The 18,844-nt window shown below is 46.2% G+C and overlaps 1 protein-coding gene across 2 annotated transcripts; it reads left to right on the plus strand.

Annotated features, from left to right (window-relative positions):
* Positions 1-606: 606 nt before the first annotated feature.
* Positions 607-17,377, plus strand: Thnsl2 (threonine synthase like 2). Of its 2 annotated transcripts, XM_029478814.2 has the most exons (10): positions 615-683; positions 3,236-3,303; positions 3,534-3,768; positions 4,965-5,159; positions 6,097-6,249; positions 10,601-10,831; positions 12,950-13,098; positions 13,199-13,324; positions 16,256-16,407; positions 16,756-17,377. In XM_029478814.2, exons 3-10 carry the CDS (start codon positions 3,546-3,548, stop codon positions 16,976-16,978), a joined length of 1,452 nt encoding a protein of 483 aa, XP_029334674.1. In that variant the 5' UTR covers positions 615-683; positions 3,236-3,303; positions 3,534-3,545; the 3' UTR covers positions 16,979-17,377. The 2 variants fall into 2 exon arrangements, with proteins under 2 accessions (XP_021020627.1, XP_029334674.1); XM_021164968.3 differs by lacking the exon at positions 3,236-3,303 and having other exon boundaries at positions 607-683; positions 16,756-17,376.
* Positions 17,378-18,844: the final 1,467 nt, after the last annotated feature.

Consider the following 18,844-nt stretch of genomic DNA (forward strand, 5'->3'; position numbering starts at 1 on the left):
CTTCTATAGATAGTATTGTTCTATTAAGAATTTTTAGCTAAATGATGCACTCAATCTGGTGGATTTTGACACAGGCTCTTGGATTTTTGTAAACCAGAATCCTGAAAGCCAAAGGATGGAAGTAGGGTGGAAGGCTAAGCCCTTCTTCCCACATTGCCCTCTGATTTCTCATCTAAAAACAAAACAAAGCTTTTAATCCCAGCACTCTGTGGAGGAGTTAGGAAAGGGATGTGCAAAGACAGGCAGATCTCTTTGTGAGTTCAAGGCCAGTCTGGTCTACATACAATCTCCTGAGTGGCCAGAGCTACATAGAGACAGGTCTCTCAATAAGTAAACAAACAAATAAAAACAGAACAAAATGTCTTTTATTCTATTGAGTCTCAGCGAAGATCATGAGTCTAAAAGAGAATCCAGAGCCTGAAAGTCACTCATTGAACACAAAGGCTAGTGTTCCGGTGTCTGCCTTGTTCCCCCCCCCCCCCCCCGACCCCCCTACTCCTGTCTTCCAAGCTCTGTCTTCTTCTACCCCTCCCCCAAGTCCCTCCTCCACTCCCCCTCCTCCGCCCTCTGTAGGAGCTCCTCCCCAGCTTTGGCTTTAAACTCAGAACCTCCGGCTCAGGGAAGTCAGAGCTGTGCACGTCTCCCACTGGACTCGGGTCGCCAGGCAGCTTCGCGCCCCTACGGTAACCTCGCCCAGTCCTCTGCTGTGTGCCCCCCACCCTGCGCTCTCCACGGTGACACGTCAGATTTCTGGCTGCTGTCCTGGTCCCGTAGCTCAGCTTGGCTTCCGGGCCACCGTTTTAAAGCCAGCTGGGGCCTTATGATGGCAGCAGCCCCAACAGCCCTAGCAGCCCTCGCGGGTGGAGGATTTGTCATGTTTTTCTTCTGCAGCCAGGGTTCGGCAGTGTGGGAATAACTCGGCAACTCAGGACAGTGTTCTGTGTTCAGAGGGTGGGGATGGGGTCTTAGGGCTCGGCGAGCTCGCCAGCGGTGTACACCGCCCGCCCTCCCAGGCCTTGCTTTAAACTTCAATCCAGGATTAGTGATCTGCCACTAGGGGCAAGTCTCCACGCCTCCCCACCTCCGCCCACCGCCGCGCCGAATCCCGCCCCAAAGGCGGGATTACTGTTATTATTATTTATCGTGGTTATTGCCCTGTCTCCGCTCTGGAATAAAATCCAGAAACGTTCCAAAAAGTAATTATCACAAATTATCACAGTAAAGTACAGCGGAGATCTGAGTCCAGAGCCCTCACACACAGTCAAAAAAAAAAAAAAAAAAAAAAAGTCATTAGCTGTTTCCTGTAGCTTTTTCTGCGCTATCCCTTGAAGTGATCTTTCAGAACCGACCGAGACAGCCCTTAATCCTGTGAGAAGCTTAGGACTGTTGGCTAATCAAGCGATCTTCTTATTCTGGCACATGCTGAGTTCAAGCCGGGCTCTCGCCTCTGGGCCTTGTTCACGTCTTTCTTGAGTTGCAGAATCCCCAACCTCAGTGCCCGGGTATCATGTGGTCCATTCTACCGAGGACCGAGGACAGGGCTTTGGGAAAATGTTCCTTATAGCTCCACCTGCTTCTGCCCTGTCCCGGCACCCCCAGCCCTTTGATCAGTAGAACTCTCTGGCTGCATTTCCTTTAGTCAGGTCAAGAAACGTTATGCAGCAAGGATTCCAGGGCAGTTTGCTTAGGCGCTAACGTTGCCCACAGCATTCCAGAACTCCCTGTGGTTACTGAAGGCACTGCTAAGCCTTTGACCTTCTGGCCCTGCTTCTGCCTGCTGAGCTGCTATGCTTATGTCCCATGTCATGGACTCCTGTGTGGGCTGACGGAATGTCCCAGATTCCTAACGTCATTTCTGTTTATACCCATTGCCCAGCATTACATTATCCACCCTGGTTCTATTTAATAATATTCTTGGTTTCGGGCATGCCTAATGCATGTGACTGAGGATAGCTATGAATGGGGAGGCCCAAAACAAAATTCTAAGCTTACTTAAAACATTGTTTGATTTCATTTATCACTTGCTCTTATAACTTGACGGCACCATTCTGAGGCCTGAACTTTGTAGATAGCAAAGTCATGTTGCAATGCCAAAAGGTGGGACCTGCCTGGTGAGTAATTTAGGACAGCCTTGCTTCTAAGCTGAACGCACATGCATTTGTAGGCAACAGAGTGGTGTGTGGCAGCTCACTGTGGACCCACAAGTGTCACAGATCTGGAGGAGGAAGCCACGACTTCAGGCCTGGAGGTGGAGCTTAGTGGCAGAGCAATTGCCTAGGATAGGCCTGGGCTCCATCTGCAGGGTCAGGGGAGGCCAAAGGGAAGGAAAGGGAAACTAATATTCTTCTCGGTCAATGTCAGATTTCCCCTTCTTATGGGCAGGGGTGCAGAAACGCCTAAATTGGAAGTTATGTGTAGTCAAGTTGACAGGTTTAACCATGGAAACTATAAGCTCTGCTGTAATCTCTGTCTCATTCAAATGATCATAACTGAATCCATGCCAGGTAGCCAGAGTTAATTAGCCATGGCTAGAGAGTTTCAAAGACAGTATGCAGGCTCTACTGCTAGCCTTCTAAATTAGGCTGCAAGATAGAGTAATAGTTATTGGTGATACCGCCCAACCATCATATGTATAGGACTAAGGAGTTTCCTGGGACATGGGTCTTGAGTTTAAAAAAAAAATAATGCATACATGTATGTAATGTATTTTGATTCCTATTCTGTGCCCTCTGATTCTTCCCCACCGTCCCCTCCCAACTTTATGTGGTCTCTTGCTTAAAAACAAACAAACAAAAACCCCCCACTGAGATCATTTAGTACTTGGGTGTGTGGCCATCTACTGGAGTGTGTGTAGCCTCTGAGAGCCTGAAGAAAACTGACTCCCAGTTATCCATTCATGTGGGTTGTCTCCATTTCCTGGGTATTGTGAGTAGAACATCTATGATCATGAGTGAGCAAACATCTCTATAGGAGGATATAGAGTCCTTTGGGAATGTGGCCAGGAGTGGGTTTATTTAGATCATATGATAGATCCATGTCAAGCTTTTTGAGGACCCTCCACACCAACTTCTATAGTGTCTAAACCACTTTGCATTCCCACCAATGGTGAATAAATGTTCCCTTCTCCCCACATTCACACCAGCATTTGACAGTCAGGTGTTCTGGTCTTTCCTTTACCAAGAAGCCCGTCAAAAGGCAGCTACCTGCTATTGATGTGATCTTTCTCCATTCCAAGGTTTTCTTTGTTACTGGTTAGAGCTGTGACTCTCTTTGCCCAGCAGACTCCAATACCCACACCTCAAGGTAGGACACTCAGTGGAATTGTCTGTTTGGACCAGAAGGATCATGATTTACGCCAGACTTGACAAAGCTGAGTTGAGACTCAGGTTAGGGCTGCCATCACCATGTCTGAGATACATATCCCAGTGAGTGGTGGCTCTGAGGATAGGTCAGAGGACTCCGTATACTTAGCCTCTTCCTGTGGGGTGCTGGGAGCTTGAAGACCAGCTGCCTCTGGGACTCTCTCTTTGCAGGCCTCCAGGACCATGTGGTACACTAGCACCCGGGGAATGGCCCCACGGGTCAACTTTGAGGGGGCCCTCTTCTCTGGTTATGCACCAGATGGGGGCCTCTATATGCCAGAGGAGCTCCCTAGGCTGGACAAAGAGACCCTGCGTCACTGGAGCACGCTGTCCTATCGCAGCCTGGTAAAGGAGCTGTGTGCTCTCTTCATTGGCCTGGAGCTTATTCCAAGACATGACTTAAATGGTGAGGACCACCCCAACCCCAGCTCAGCGCCACACACTTCCTCCCTGAGTTGTAAATTCATTACCCAACCCCTAGAAAATCCCTAGTTGCCTTTCTCAAACCTTGTAAGATTATTTCCTGATTCTAGAATTTCAGAAGTAGACTCTTCAGTTCCTTTGCCCTTCCTCCAGTCATCCCAAATGCTTGAGTGTTGATGAATGTCTCCCTCAGTCACCAAGACACCTAGATTACTACCTTGTCTTGCTGGATGTCCTGGGACAGGTTGTCTCAAGTTTTAGGGCTAAATGAATTTCCCTGGAGAATCTCAAATTAAAGGCAGACTCTGGTTCAATAGGTTTGGGTGTGTCTTGGTTATTTTTCTATGCTGTGATAAGTCTCTATGATCAAGGCAACTTATGGGGGGGAAAGAGTTTATTTGGGGCTTACAGTTTTGGAGGGTTAGAGTCCATGACCATCATGGTGAGGAGCATGGCTGTAGGCTATGAAGCAGTAGCTGAGAGCTTACATCTTGATCTACAAGCATAAGGGAGAGACAGACAGACACAGAGAGACAGACAGAGACAGAGAGAGACAGGGAGGGAGATTTCACTGGTAATGGCACTGGCTTTTGAAACTTTCATCTCTGGGAAAGAAAATTAGGAGGTTGAAACTGGTTTATTTGTTCTATGACTTGATCTTCTACTGAAATGCATGGTTATAGGAACAGGAGAGATGGCTCAGTGGTTAAGAGCACTGACTGCCCTTCCAGAGGACCTGGGTTAAGTTCCCAGCGTCCACATGGTAGCTCATAACCATCTGTAACTCTAGCTTCAGGTGGTCTGTCTCTCTCTTCTGGCCTCTTCAGGCACTGTGCACATATGGTGCATATACATACGAGCAGGAAAACACCCGTTCACATAGGGTAAATAAAATAAAAATAAAAAGACTCAATAAAGAAGTATACAAAATGAAAACTAGACATGTTCTAGAGCTAGTTCTGGTGTCTGGGGCTTCTAAAGAGGAATGTCTGAGCAGTTGAATACACGCCCTCCCAGATTTTTCTAGACCCATGCAATCCTGTTCCTGTGTATCACTTAAGATCAGACTTTCTAGGCTTTTTAGTTGACAATGGGAGATAAACATTAAAGATTACAGAGGCAGAGGTGAAACTTGAAGAGCTAATACCATCACCTTCTGTCCAACCTCTACCCTCACAGATCTGATTGACCGAGCCTTCAGCAGATTCCGCCACAGAGATGTGGTCCATCTATGCAAGCTGAAGAATGGACTGAACATCCTGGAGTTGTGGCATGGGGTCACATATGCCTTTAAGGACCTGTCCCTGTCCTGCACAGCACAGTTCCTGCAGTACTTCCTGGAGAAGAAGAAGAACCATGTCACCATTGTTGTGGGTGGGTGTTGGGAGGGAGCAGGAGTTTTTAGCCCTCCAGTTGGAGGACACCAATGCAGGATATACCTTTGATTGAATCTTTTAAGGCTTATGCTATCAGTTTTTCTAGAGCAGCAGTTCTTATCCTGTGGGTTGCAACCCATTTGTGGATGGGGGCAAAAGATCCTTTCACAGAGTTGCCTAAGACTATCAGAAAACAGATATTTACACTACAATTCATAATAGTAGAAAATTACAGTTATGAAGTTGCAATGAAAATAATTTTACAGTTGGAAGTCACCACTACATGAGAAGCTGAACTGAAGAGTCGCAGCATTAGGAAGGTTGAGAATTACTTTTTTAGAGGGTTTCTGACCTGTTTTTCTGTCACAGATTCTGTCTTAGTTACTTTTCTCTTTTTCTCAAGACAAGAACAACTTAATGAAGGAGGTTTGAGAGTGCAGGTCACCATGGCACTGAAGGTATGGTGACAGGAGCTTGGGGCATCTGGTCACACTGTCTCTACAGTCAGGAAGCAGAGAACATTGATGCTGGTGTTCAGATTTCGTTCTTGATTTCTTTTCATCAGGACCACAGCTCACAGGGTGGTGCCAGGGTCTTCCCTTTTCAGTCAATCATTTCTGGGAATGCCTTTACAGAGGTGTCCAGAGGTGTGTTTCTGTGATGATCCTAACACCATCAAGTTGACAAGATTAACTATCACAGATCCCTTCCTCAGACTGCTAGAGGCTATGGACTCTTCTGCAATGATATTTTTAGGTGTCCAGTATACTTGTTAATGTCCTGATTTTATCAGCATATCCAACGACCCTGGGCTAAGTGCTCAGCACCGATCTTTCAAGTATTTGAAAGCCAGTGTTGCTGCATTGGGCACCAATATTTTAAGGTCATTTTATTCTTTATTCTCCTTGTTCTAAAGGGAGGTGTCTCCCTTCTAGGAACTTCTGGGGACACGGGAAGTGCTGCCATTGAGAGTGTTCAAGGATCCAAGAATGTGGACATTATTGTTCTGTTGCCCAAAGGCCATTGTTCAAAGATCCAGGAGCTCCAGATGACAACGGTGTTAAAGGAGAACGTTCATGTGTTTGGAGGTAGGTGCAGGGAGTGTGTGGTCCAGCTCGAATGGCTGCTTTCATAGGTAGGGCTAGTCATGTATTGAGGTGCCTTGGCTTAGCTCTGGGCAGGTTCCTGGCTTCACAGTCTTCCACACTAACTGGCATGGCTTTAGACCCGCATTCACTGTGTTGAACTGTTAGAGCTGGTTCAAGTGTCTGTCCGTGCTACCTCTGTGAAGTTCCCACTTGCCAATGTCACATGGAGTCAGACATGCAGAACCATCTCGTAAGCTAAGCAACGTGCTCAGTTCCAGGGTTTCAGAAATGTTGAGGGCACAAACATGTTTCATAGTTGAGAGAATGTGTCAGTGCATGTTGGCAGTCCATGTCCTTCCTTAGAGGGCAGACAGCTAGGCCATGCATGCAGACAACTGGGTCAAGTATTACAATAGGAAGCCACCTGGTGCTGCCTACTACCAGTTCCATTATGGCTAGTCGTATGATGAAGACTTCAGCTTTGTCATAGGAACAATAGCATTCTGTGACTGGAGAAAGGAGAAAACTATGCATTTCATGCTGCACCAGATACCTAGTGGTTAGGAGACTGATAGTGGAGGTGAATAGAAAATGCTTCATCCTTCAGAGATTGGCAGCAGTGGACAGGGGAGTCTGGGTGGAGCCGTGGCTCTATTTTCACCTTTCACCCTGCTTGGCCTCACTGAGCTGCAAGGAGAGGCACAAGAAATGAGATGTAGGGGTCTTGGTTGAGGTTTTACATACTTTGGTCATGCTTGCATGTTTTTTTTTAAATAACTCACTTGAAACACAGGAAATGTTCTAGCAATAGATACATATAAGGTGCTAGAGAGATGGTTCAGCGGTTAAGAGCACTGGCTACTCCCGTAGAGGACAGGGTTCTAGTCCCAGCACCCACATGGCAGCTCACCACTGTCTGTAACTGCAGTTCTAGCAGGATCCGACGTCCCTTTCTGGCCTGCATGGGCATTGTATACATGTGGTACACAGACATACATTCAGGTAAAATGCCCATATGCATAACATAAAATAAACTTAAAAATAGATAAATACAAAAAGTAAAATTTCTTCTACAACTGGCCTGGGCCCTAGTATAATCCTGTGGTGGTTTGAATGAGAGTGGTCTTCATCAGCTCATATGTTTGAATGCTTGGTCTCCAGTTAGTGGAACTCTTTGGGATGGATTAGGAGATGTGGCTTTGTTGGAGGGTGTGTCCTGGGGGTGGGTTTTGAGATTTCAAAAGCTCAAGCCAGACCCAATCGCCCCTTACACCACCCTCTGTCTGTGGATCAGATGTAAATTCTCAGCTATGACTCCAGCAGCAGCATGCCTGCTGCCATGCGTCCTGCTATGATGATCAAGAACTAACCCGCTGAAAGTGTCAACAAGCTCCCAACTAAATGATCCCTTCTATAAGTTGCTGTGACCATGGTGTCTCTTCACAATAGAATGGTAACTAAAACAAATTGCAGAGAGGATATTTTTATGTTAACAGATCAACGCTGATGAGCAGTTCAAACAATGCAAAGAAGTCTTGTCATCAGAGCGGCATGAATGCCCTTGGTTTGTTTTCTCAAAAGCCGAGAGGAAATCCCTCTGCTCTTCTTTGGCAAGCACATGCACGTTCCAGTGTAAAGTCTGTGCCTTGGTAATTGCCCACATCTGGCTGCATTTTCCTTTGGTCATTGTTAGACTTTAATGAACAATATTCAGGCTCCCGAGGACCCAGCTGTTTCCCGTGTGCCAACCTTTCTAAGTCCTAGCATCAAAGTCAAGAACTGGGTTTTTTTTGTTCTCTAGTCCTCCTCTTGCCTTGTACAAGATGTTCTGGAGGACTTTCATCTAAGGGCATGAATAGAATCTTCACCTGAGGCTGGAGAACATCACTCAGCTATGAAATAGTGGCAGCTTTGTGGTTGTTGATGAGTCTAACATGTCATCATTATTGCTAGAGCTAAGGTGTTTCTGTTCTGTGTATGGTCTGTGCATCAAGAAAATAGTTCAATTTGTTTGTAAGCAGTACTGATCACATTCTTAGAGGCTTCAGTTGTGACTATTAAGAGGATGTGTGTATATTCAGGGGCTAACAGGAAAGATGTTTTCCCTTTGTGAACTCAAGGAGTAGGAGTGGGACACATGGATGCTGAGTTTAAGCTTTATTAATTCATCATCATTATTATTGTATGTGTGATGAGTAGATGCACGCCTGTGACACATGACCACATGGAGGTCACATGACACAGGGACCACATGGAAGGCACTTGACACCTGACCACATGGAGGTCATGTGACACATGACCACATGGAGGTCAGAGGATAGCTTTGGGGGGGGGGGTGTCATTCTTTCCTCCTACCTTGATACAGTCACCAGAGATCAAACTCAGGTTTCCAGGCTTCATGTGGTATGTGCCAGGCTTATGCCATTGTATGTTGGAAGTACATACTTAAAAAAAAATTACAGCAAGTTATAGCTAAGAGATTGCCTTATTGGACTTTGAGATCTTTCAACAACCTTGAGACTGATAGACCATGAGGGCTTTTGAAGTTGGACTAAAAGCATTTTGCATTATGATATGGCCACACGCCCATGGGATTCTGGGAGTCTCATGTAGTAATTTAAATGAGAATGGCCCCCATAGTCTCATATATCTGAGTGCTTGGCTCCCAGTTGGCGGAACTGCTTAGGAAGGATTAGATGTGGCCTTGATAGAGTTGTGTCACTGGAGTGAACTTTGAAAAACCCATAGCCATTCCCAGTTAGCTCTCTGTGCCTTGTGCTTTTGGATAAGAATAAAGTTCTCAGCTACTGCTCCAGAACCATGACTGCCTTCCTGCTTCCATGTTCATAGCTCTAATTGGTCTTAGACTCTAATCCTCTGAAACTGTAAGCCCCAAATATCTTTCTTCTACAAGTTGCTTCTGTCAAAGTATCTTTAATAGCAATATAAAAGTGTCTTACTCGGCCACTGGGTTTATAAAAGTAGCAATTTCCATGTACACTGTGTGATCCCTAAGCATCGAGTACTTAGTAGACTCTGGATGCTTATTGGTTATAGTTTTTTAAACTGGAATTAACAGAAAATCCAACTGAGACTATCTGAAAGAACAGTTTATAGCTTCTATAACTGGGATGTCCAGGGGTGGAGTTGGCTGTCACTTGGTTGGTTCTGAGACTCAACATTACGATCAGGAACCCAAGTACTTCCCAATTTGCCCTCCTCAATCCTAGGTTCCTTCCTCAGTCACAGTATGAAGACTTGAGGTGACCAAGTTTCCCTTTTCCTGTAGTAAACTTCCTTAAAGGCAGTGGCCATTTCTCTAGCACCCCGGCAACCATCCTGAGTCTCAGTGGCCTGAGCTTCTCACATGTCCAACTTGGACTGAACTCTGACTTCATGGGCTTGCCAGGCACAGATTGGCTTGACCTTGGCAAAGGAATGGGGCCACCACTACTGAATCAGATTGATTGGGGTTACAGCTGCTCTCCCATCTGTATTGCTGCATTATAGTGATGAGAAGAGAAAGCTTTACACCCCCAATGGCTGTCTTGGTACTTTCCCCTCATAGTCACCCCCCACCCCCACCCCTGCTTGAGGTATGGATCCAATTGGAGAATTAGATACAGGTATCAGGTAAGGGTCAATACTGGTACAGTTACTGAGGCAGCTAGACTGGGGTGCTGATAGGTTAAACTAGTGAATAGTTTACCCAATAATTCATCCCATAAATTAAACCAATGTACATACCTAACTTCAGAGAGAACTTCTGCAGAAGCAAACTTACCTAGCACATAGGAGCAGGGACCAGGACACCTACACTTCACCCACAGGGGAGAAGTGACCATTTTCCCCCAGGCCCAGTAGGGGTCTGTTGTATAAACAGTCTCCTTCCTTCCAGAAAGACATACTCTTTGCAGAACAGTGAAGGCTTGGAATACAGGGAGAATTCTTTTCCCAGTATCTCAGAAGGTTGACATTTTATATCTGACTTTATAGAATGCAAGACCATTAGAAATGGTTCTGGTCACATTTTCTTTTCTCCCAAGTGAGGACAAATACTTAGGGTCACAAGAACAAGAGACTTGGATTCAATCCCTAAGGAGTTTACACGGAGCCTGGAAAGCCAGGCTAAATAACCAGGCTAAATAAAACACGTCAAAGTGAAGGAAGCAGAGGCTAAACTAGCCGGGGGGGGGGGGGGGGGGGGATGGGCGGAGCCTGGGAGGGCCCCCCACCCCTGGCGATGGCAGAGGATGGGCGGAACCTGGAAGGGCTTCCCTGCCCCCAAGCTGGGAGTGAGTGCCAGGAGCTTCTGGTGCTGAGAGATACCCGCTTCTCTCACCCCTGGCAGTGGAAGGAAACAGCGATGAGCTTGACGAACCCATCAAGGCCGTGTTTGCTGATGTGGCCTTTGTCCAGAGGCACAACGTGTTGAGCTTGAACTCCATCAACTGGTCTCGGGTCCTGGTGCAGATGGCACACTACTTCTTCGCTTATTTCCAGTGTACACCGTCCTTGGACATGCACCCCCTGCCCACAGTGGAGGTGGTAGTGCCGACGGGAGCTGGGGGTAACCTTGCAGGTAAGGAGACCCTGGGATGCAAATGGACTTTCCAAAAAGCACCCAGAGAGACTGAGAGTTCAATCCTGGGAAGTTTCAGTACCTTTGCCTGTGCTTGCACAACTTCTAGTAGACAGAACTCAAGGCTCAGCCACCAAACATAGCTCAGTGCCCTTTGCTTAAATTTGCACTTGACTCCCAGCTCCACCCACTGCCTGCTGAGGGGCACCCGCCTCGTGCCATGACACAGTGTTTTCACTACCCAGGGACCGTGTGAGACAGCAAGGGCGCTGGCATCAGGAATCAGGCCCTGGCTCTGCCCTTTACTAGCTGAATGGTTGTTAAGAGTTTCTCAGACTCAAGTCCTCAGCGGATCGCGTGCTCAGAGCTGCCTGTGAGGAACAAGTCTGACTGAGGGTGCACATTACCCTTGAACAGGGCAAGTGATGTCCCCACACCAAATACTAATGAACATTCTCAAGCATTAATTATATATACACCAGGTGATGTTGCTCTAAGTGCTCTTCCTGGGTTAACAATTTCATGGGACTAGAACATTACAGCTGTCTCCTGTGTGCATGGACAATTAGTTCTAGGACCCCTGCAGACACTGAAATCTGCAGAGATTCAAGTCCCTGTGTAAATTGTCATGGTGTCTGCATATAACCTATGTATTTACACATATGTACTTTAAATCACCTCAAAATGATATCGAATAACTAATACAATAAGTGAATGTTATCTAAATAGCCATTCTGTTTTTGCTAATAATGGCAAGAAAGAATCTCATCACGTTTAATACAAATGCCTTTTTTTTTTCTTGAGAAGATCTCACTATGTAACTTAGGCTGCCCTAAGGCCCTTAGACTACCCTTAATAGTCTCTCCATCCTCCTGCCTCAACTTCCCAAATGCTGGGAACATAGAGTGTATCACCATACCTTATTTTGGATAGTTTTGATTCATGATCAGTTGATTCTGTAGATGCAGAGGAAGACTCTGTAGATGTATCCAGGGTCCACGTGTTCTATTCTTACTGTTTTAGAGTGAGGAACCAGACACAAAGACAAGTTAGCTTGCCTCTGTTTACACTGGTTGGTAATGAGCCAGGTTGACAGCCCAGGCAGGCTGGAGTCCACATCTTTTCCGTCTCTCAAGGAGGCAGTGGTGTTAGGGTTTCTGGTAGCTATGTCCCTGCCATTGCTTCTCAAGGCTCCAGGGACAGAGTGGGTGAGATGAGAAAAGCATCCAAGTGGTCAGGAGACTTCCTGACTTCTTATAGGAAGATAGAGGTGACAGTGTGCTGGTAGCTAGGCAAGGAAGGGGGCTATCTTCACTACTCAGAGGGTGACACCCAGTGTGCTTCCCTTTCATGTCACCTTCCAGCTAGCGATGCCACCTATATAGCACCTGGCACAAATAAACACATGGGCAAGACCTGTGGAGGACATTCCCATCTCGGATTTCTCTGTAAGGACCTGTTTGACCTTAAGTCTTTGAGTCCTCCTGTGCGTCCAATTTTCCTCATTACTGAAGGACATTGTAATGCTTCCATGAGGATCAAGTGACTTAAGAGTGTGAATGGGCTTTCCAAAATTAAGTGTGGTATTTATAAAAACAATTCTCTCTCCAAAAAAAGTAGGGAATTAACCAGAGGACTCAGTAGGTACGGTGTTTGCCACACAAGTCTGAGGACCTGAATTTGGATCCTTAGAGCCCACGTAAAACTCGATGTGGTAGTGCATATCTGTAATCTCAGTGTCCCAACGGCAAGGTGACAGAGACAGGAGAAGCCCTACAAGCTTGTGGGTCACTAGCCTTGCGTATCAGCAGTGAACATCAGTCATCTTCCTAAAATAAGCTGAAAGGCAAAGACTTAGACCCTGCACATTGGTAGGATTTGGGCAAGGCATTTCAGCCCATAGCACCTTCAAGATGCTAGGGGTTGACTCACAAAACTTTAGTGTATGTTAGTCCCTGGTAGGTGGCTGAAACATAGAACAAGGCACAGTGACCATGCGACTTCTCTTCCTCTTCTCTCCTCCTATGTCCCTCTTCCATTCTCATTTCACACAGCAAAAAGTTTTTTTTAAAAATTTGCTTTTATTCAAAAATCCTTTGGCCTTCTTGTGTTCCCAAGCTGGGTGCATTGCTCAGAAGATGGGCCTGCCTATCTGTCTGGTTGTGGCAGTGAATCGCAACGACATCATTCACAGGACTGTCCAGCAGGGAGACTTCTCTCTGTGTGAGGTTCTCAGAACAACCCTGGCATCTGCTATGGACATTCAGGTGGGCCTCCGGGAGAAGAACAGATCTGGCTGACTGTTGGTGGGGCAGGACTGGGTGAGGGTTGGAATGAGGGTGCCTAGGACTCTGACTCTCCATTCAGGTTCCCTACAACATGGAGAGGGTCTTCTGGCTGCTCTCTGGCTCTGACAGCCAAACAACAAGAGCCCTCATGGAACAGTTTGAAAGAACCCAAAGTCTGCAGCTACCCAAGGACCTACATAACAAGGTTGGTAATCAGCCATACCCTAAGGGCTTAGTTGTAGGGGTCTCTGCAATTTCCACAGTTGGAGTGACCTCCGAGAAAAGCAAAAAGCAAGTTTTGTTCAACAGGACTCAGTAGGCAGTGTTGGTTAAAACTTCTAGAGTCTGACCTCTAGTGGCATATTTATTTATTTTATGCATATTTAAGCACAGCACAACATGGTGAACATTATTCTGTGATGATTAACTCAGTCCTGTGTGCACAACAAAGCATATATAAATCTTCTTGAGGAATAAAGAAAGCTACATACAGAACAGATCTAAATACACCAAAACTCATTGTAAAGTCCATAAAGATTGGTTCTTTAGGTTGACTGAGAAGGGTCTGGGGTTGGGGCCAGTGCCAGAAAAGTCTCTACCACACAGAGCAAAGGTCACCAGGCTCATAACCAAATCTACAAGTCTACATCCAGCCTTCTAGTTAGACAGCAGTTGTTGCATGAAACAACACCGTGTGCTTAACATTCCAGGCTCCCCTGGTACTTACCTGTGAGCACAGAAGACCTCTTTCTGTGCCTCCTACAGCATCCCATGGAGGAAGGAATGGGTACAGCTACAAGACAGACTTGGGGTTTGGAAACCTGAGAAAGGGAAAGGGACACCTGGTTTTGGGGCATCGTCTGTGAGCCAGGAACTTTCACGGTTAACACTGACTGCGTGAGGAGAGTCAGTTGAGAAATGCTAAGCTGGTTTTTTATAACTGCAGTGCTTCAGTTTCCTCATCTGTAGAGGATGATAAGAGCCCCTGTCTCATAAGGTTGCTGAGAAATTTGGATCAAAAGATAAATGTAGGCACTTTAGATACTGTTGGGAATGCACAGCTCCCTACAGTTACTATTTCTAGGTTTATTTATTATTGTTGTTAATGTCCAATAATAACAACATCAGTACAGGGACAAAGCCATTCTGCCCTTCAGGTACAGACAGAAGCCATAGCCACTGCTGACCTTTCTCTCCCTCCTTTGTCCTTGTCTCTGTCTCTTTTAGAAAGGGAGAAACTTTAGTTAATAAATAAGTTTTATTTGCTTTAGGAAACTGGTTAGAAAGCATTGCCTGGTGGCCATTCACTGGGAACCCAGAAGTGGACCTGGCCAGAGTTCATCTTCCTGGCCAGTATTTAATTAAAGCTAGATTCAAGGGGAATGGGGGCCTGGAAAAATGACAGCAGTTAAGAGCACTGACTGCTCTTCCAGAGATTCTGAGTTCCACTCCCAGCAATCACATGGTGGCTCATGACCTTCTATAATGAGATCTGATGCCCTCTTCTGGCCTGCAGACATACATGCAGATAGAGCACTCAACTGAATGGATGGATGGATAGATAGATAGATAGATAGATAGATAGATAGATAGATAGATAGATAGATAGATGATGGATGGATGGATGGATAGATAGATAGATAGATAGATAGATAGATAGATAGATAGATAGACAGACAGATAAAGTGAAGCCTGATGATACACAAACTTCTAGAATGTGTTCCTTCTTGCTTTCACAGTCCGACTTTATCTCAGTGTCTTCCACTTGAAGAGGATCCTTATTTACCACTTCGGCCTACCCAATTCCTTTAACTTAATCTCTTATGTGTTATAATTGGCCACAGTTAGTGTTCCTCCTGAGGGGTTCTTCCCAAAACCAGACACAGTTATCTGGGCTGGGCTATTCCCTTGGAGACCAGAATGGGACTTCTCTCTTTTAGAATCTATATTGCTTTAAAAAGACAAAGCTTTTCATTATTTTTATTTAATGTGTATGAGTGTTTATTTGCTTATGTGCCACATGCATGCAGTGCCTGTGGAGTCCAGGAGAGGACATCAGATCTCCCTGAAAATGGGAGTTACACATGGTTACCACTGTGTGGGTGCTGAGAACCAAACCTGAGTCCTCTACAAGAGCAGCTAGTGCTCTGAATGGCGGAGCCATCTCTTCAGCCTTCTGCTGCCTTTGACAAAGCTCAACATTAGTTTGTTTGGCCCATGATTTGTGCAGACAGCAATATTCCTCCTCTTTAGGTAAGTGGGATCCTCCATTAAAACTGGACACCAAAAAAACAAACAAACAAAACAACTGGACACCATATCCCCCCATGTTTCTTCATTTTCTCCCCTACTCTACTCTAAGGACACTGTATATGCTGGAAGGGCATTCATTAGTTCATTCACTATTCCATTCATTTATTCATCCATCCACTCATATTATCTATCTGCTGTGGTTCAAGAACTATGTTAGGGCGCTGGAAATACAAAGAGAAAATACAGCTATCACACTGAGTGATGCATCAAGGTGGTAGAGCACGTGCTTGGTATGCATTTAGCCTTAGATTCAGAACTGGGAAAAGGAGGAATAAGAGGCGGGGAGGAAAAAGAGGAAGAGGAGGAGAAAAGTTGTTGCTATTTCTGATCCTAACCAGGAAGTAGCTGTATAAACAATCTATTCTCCATGTGGCCTCTGATGCCATTAAGTACATGCAGGGCATTTGCTGTGTTGTAAGCATGCAGAACATCTTCAGAGACTGACCTAGCATACCAAGCACACTCAAGGAGCCCTGAGAAGGGAGTCGTCCTCTGTCTGTGAGTACTAGCTTTCCCAGGGGAGGCGCTCCTAAGCAGAGTAGGAGCTGACAAGGTAGTTTTCACGCCATAAATGTTTGGGCACCCATGACTTGTATCAGGCTGTAGAGCAAGACTGTGTGCTAATTCATCTGCTAAATATATCGAGATGTACCCAAAACTTCTACAAATCCTTTTGCTATGTAGGTCCAAAACTGTAACTGGCTCAAAACTCATGAATTGATTTTACTGTGAGTTCCTGGTGTGGGTGTGGCTAGGTAACAGGGGTCTTGTCCTTCTGTGATTCACCAATACCAACATCCACCCCTGCCCTGTGACCTCTCAGCTTTCAGAGGCAGTGACATCTGAGTCCGTGTCTGATGAGGCTATCACCCAGACTATGGCCCGCTGCTGGGAGGAGAACCAGTACCTACTGTGCCCCCACTCGGCCACAGCGGTGAACTACCATTACCAACAGACTGACAGTGGACAGTCCAGGTACCAGCAATGCAATCTGGGGCACTGGAGGCAAGCCTCTCCTCCAAGCAGGGCATGCAAGACTAAGGATAGTGACATCAGTAGGCGTGGTGGGTTCTGTACCCAAGAACTAGAGCTGTGCTTAGAAGAGGTGTGAACTGCATCCCAGGTCATGACGGGGATGATGGGTTTTTATTGGGATACTTTGCAGGCTTACTATATAAACTAGTTCCAGGTATTAATCATGTCTTTGTCTCTCTCTGCTCTCTGCCCTACTCTGCCCCTAACCTTTCCCCTGGTACTCCTTCCTCTGTCTTCTCCTTTCCCTCCTTATGCTTGTTCTCTCCTGTCCTACCCCATCCCCAATAGCATCAGGTGCTGCCTGGCCTCTGCCTCAGCAGTCAAATTCCCAGAAGCAGTCCAGGCGGCTGGGCTGACTCCCGAGACTCCCGCAGAGATCCTGGCCCTGGAGCACAGGGAGACGCGCTGTATCCCAATGCGGAGAGGAGACGACTGGACACAGATGCTGCGGGTCACAATTGAGGGCCTGTCCCAGCGGTGGAAAGATTGTGTAGTGAACCCCTCAGAATAGCCAGGCTGGAATGGGATTGAAGACTCTTGTCCCAGGGCTGGCTGGGACAAGATTGCTCAGTAGTTAGGAACTCTTGCTGCTCTTCCAGGGGACCCAAATTTAGTTCCCAGTGCCCATGTCAGGTGGCTCACAACCATCTATAACTTTAGCTGTAGGGTTTTGACACCTCTGTAGGCAATGTACTTGTACACAGATACACATACCAATATGTGATTAAAAATAATAAAGGAGCCGGGCGTGGTGGTGTACGCCTTTAATCCCAGCACTTGGGAGGCAGAGGCAGGCAGATTTCTGAGTTCGAGGCCAGCCTGGTCTACAGAGTGAGTTCCAGAATAGCCAGGGCTACACAGAGAAACCCTGTCTCGAAAAACCAAAAAAAAAAAATTAAAAAATTAAAAAAATAAAAATAAAGGTAAGTTGTTTTTTTTGTTGTTGTTTTTTTGTTTTTTTTTTAAGTTTCTTGTTCCAGCTGGATGTAGTAGCATATGCCATTAATTCCAGCATTCAGGAGGAAGAGACAGACAGGTCTCTGCAAGTTCTAGGCCAGCCTGGTCTATATAAAAAGTTCCATGGTAAATTTGTGTCTTTAAAACTATGTATATTCTTGTCCCAAGGAGATGTGTCCTTGCTTCTGGGGAAAGCTACTACAGTTCTTTCCTGTTTCCTTGCCTTTGTTCTATAAGGGGTAGAGTGAACGGGGTAGAGGGGGCTGATGTTGAAAGATTCATCAGTATCATTGCTTAATATGCAAGTTTCAGGGGCTTCACATGGCCAGCCTTTTGGACATGGGGTCAGCTTCAGCTCAAAGGGGTCAGATCACAGCCCTGTGACATGAGCCTGTTCACTTACATACTGGCCTGGGTCTTAGCATCTCTGGCTCTCAGTGTATTCAGCCACCAAACCAAATTCAGAGCCTTGGTTCTCCTGGAGTTGTTTTTAACCTGCGGAAGCATTGGGAATGTTCCTCTGTTAGTTGGATGGGGGCTCTGAATGGCTCTTGGGCAGATCAGAGCTGTAGGTTAAATGCAGACCCATTGGCCTCTGAGAGGTGATGCTGAGGCCTGTATCACATCCGTCTGCTGCACCAGGTTGGCTCAGCAGAGCAGGCAGGGGAGTAAGGAAACCTGTACTGATGGTGTGGATAGAAGTTGATCACTAAATTGAAGGTTGTGGGGAACAGAAAGTCATGGTGGCATCAGTGTACCAGCCAAGCCAGCTAGCTTTTCAGTTATTTATGTTACTGGGCTCAGATCTTATAGGCAGCAGGAGAGATTTCAGGCAAATGCAGGCCCACAAACAGCAGTAGCAATCACCATGCCTTGGATAGTGAACTTCCCTCTAGAAAGACAGAAGCGAGTAGAGGAAAAAATTTTTGGCACTAGAGGATGCTACTGCTCCACCCTATGGCTGCTCATCTACTGGGCCTCAGGAGCATCTTCCCTCAAAGGTCTGAGAGTGCTGGCCATCCAGGACCAATCTGATTGGTGTGTTCCACCAGAACATGCCAGATTACATCTCTCTAGCCCTGAGGGGTTAGAAACCCCTCAGGTTTCTAGGGGTTTCTACTAGAAAAATAGCCATTGAGAACCAGTATTCAGGAGGGAAGAATAGGGATACTGGACCTATTGGGGTAGGGGATGGTAGGGCCATGCTAAAGGAACAATAGTGACCCCTTACAGGCAATATATCACATCACAGTTCCTGGAATACTACCATCCACAGTATCAGACACACGGAACCACTAGGGGCCACTTACCAATTGAGTGTGACAGATTCAATGCCCAGGGGCCACCGTTCTGTTTGAGACCTATGAATATGTCTTAATATCGTTTTGCATTTGTGCATGTGCTGTTGGAGACAGGGTCT

This window comes from Mus caroli, unplaced genomic scaffold, assembly GCF_978045245.1.
Source record: "Mus caroli unplaced genomic scaffold, Mus_caroli_1 scaffold_7, whole genome shotgun sequence".
Lineage (NCBI taxonomy): Eukaryota > Metazoa > Chordata > Mammalia > Rodentia > Muridae > Mus > Mus caroli.

Coding starts and splice junctions, on each gene's coding strand:
- Thnsl2 (XM_021164968.3), top strand. CDS start 3,546: ATGTGGTACACTAGCACCCGGGGAATGGCCCCACGGGTCAACTTTGAG. Junction 5,160..6,096: donor CCATGTCACCATTGTTGTGG/GTGGGTGTTGGG, acceptor TCTCCCTTCTAG/GAACTTCTGGGGACACGGGA. Junction 13,099..13,198: donor CATCTGCTATGGACATTCAG/GTGGGCCTCCGG, acceptor CTCTCCATTCAG/GTTCCCTACAACATGGAGAG.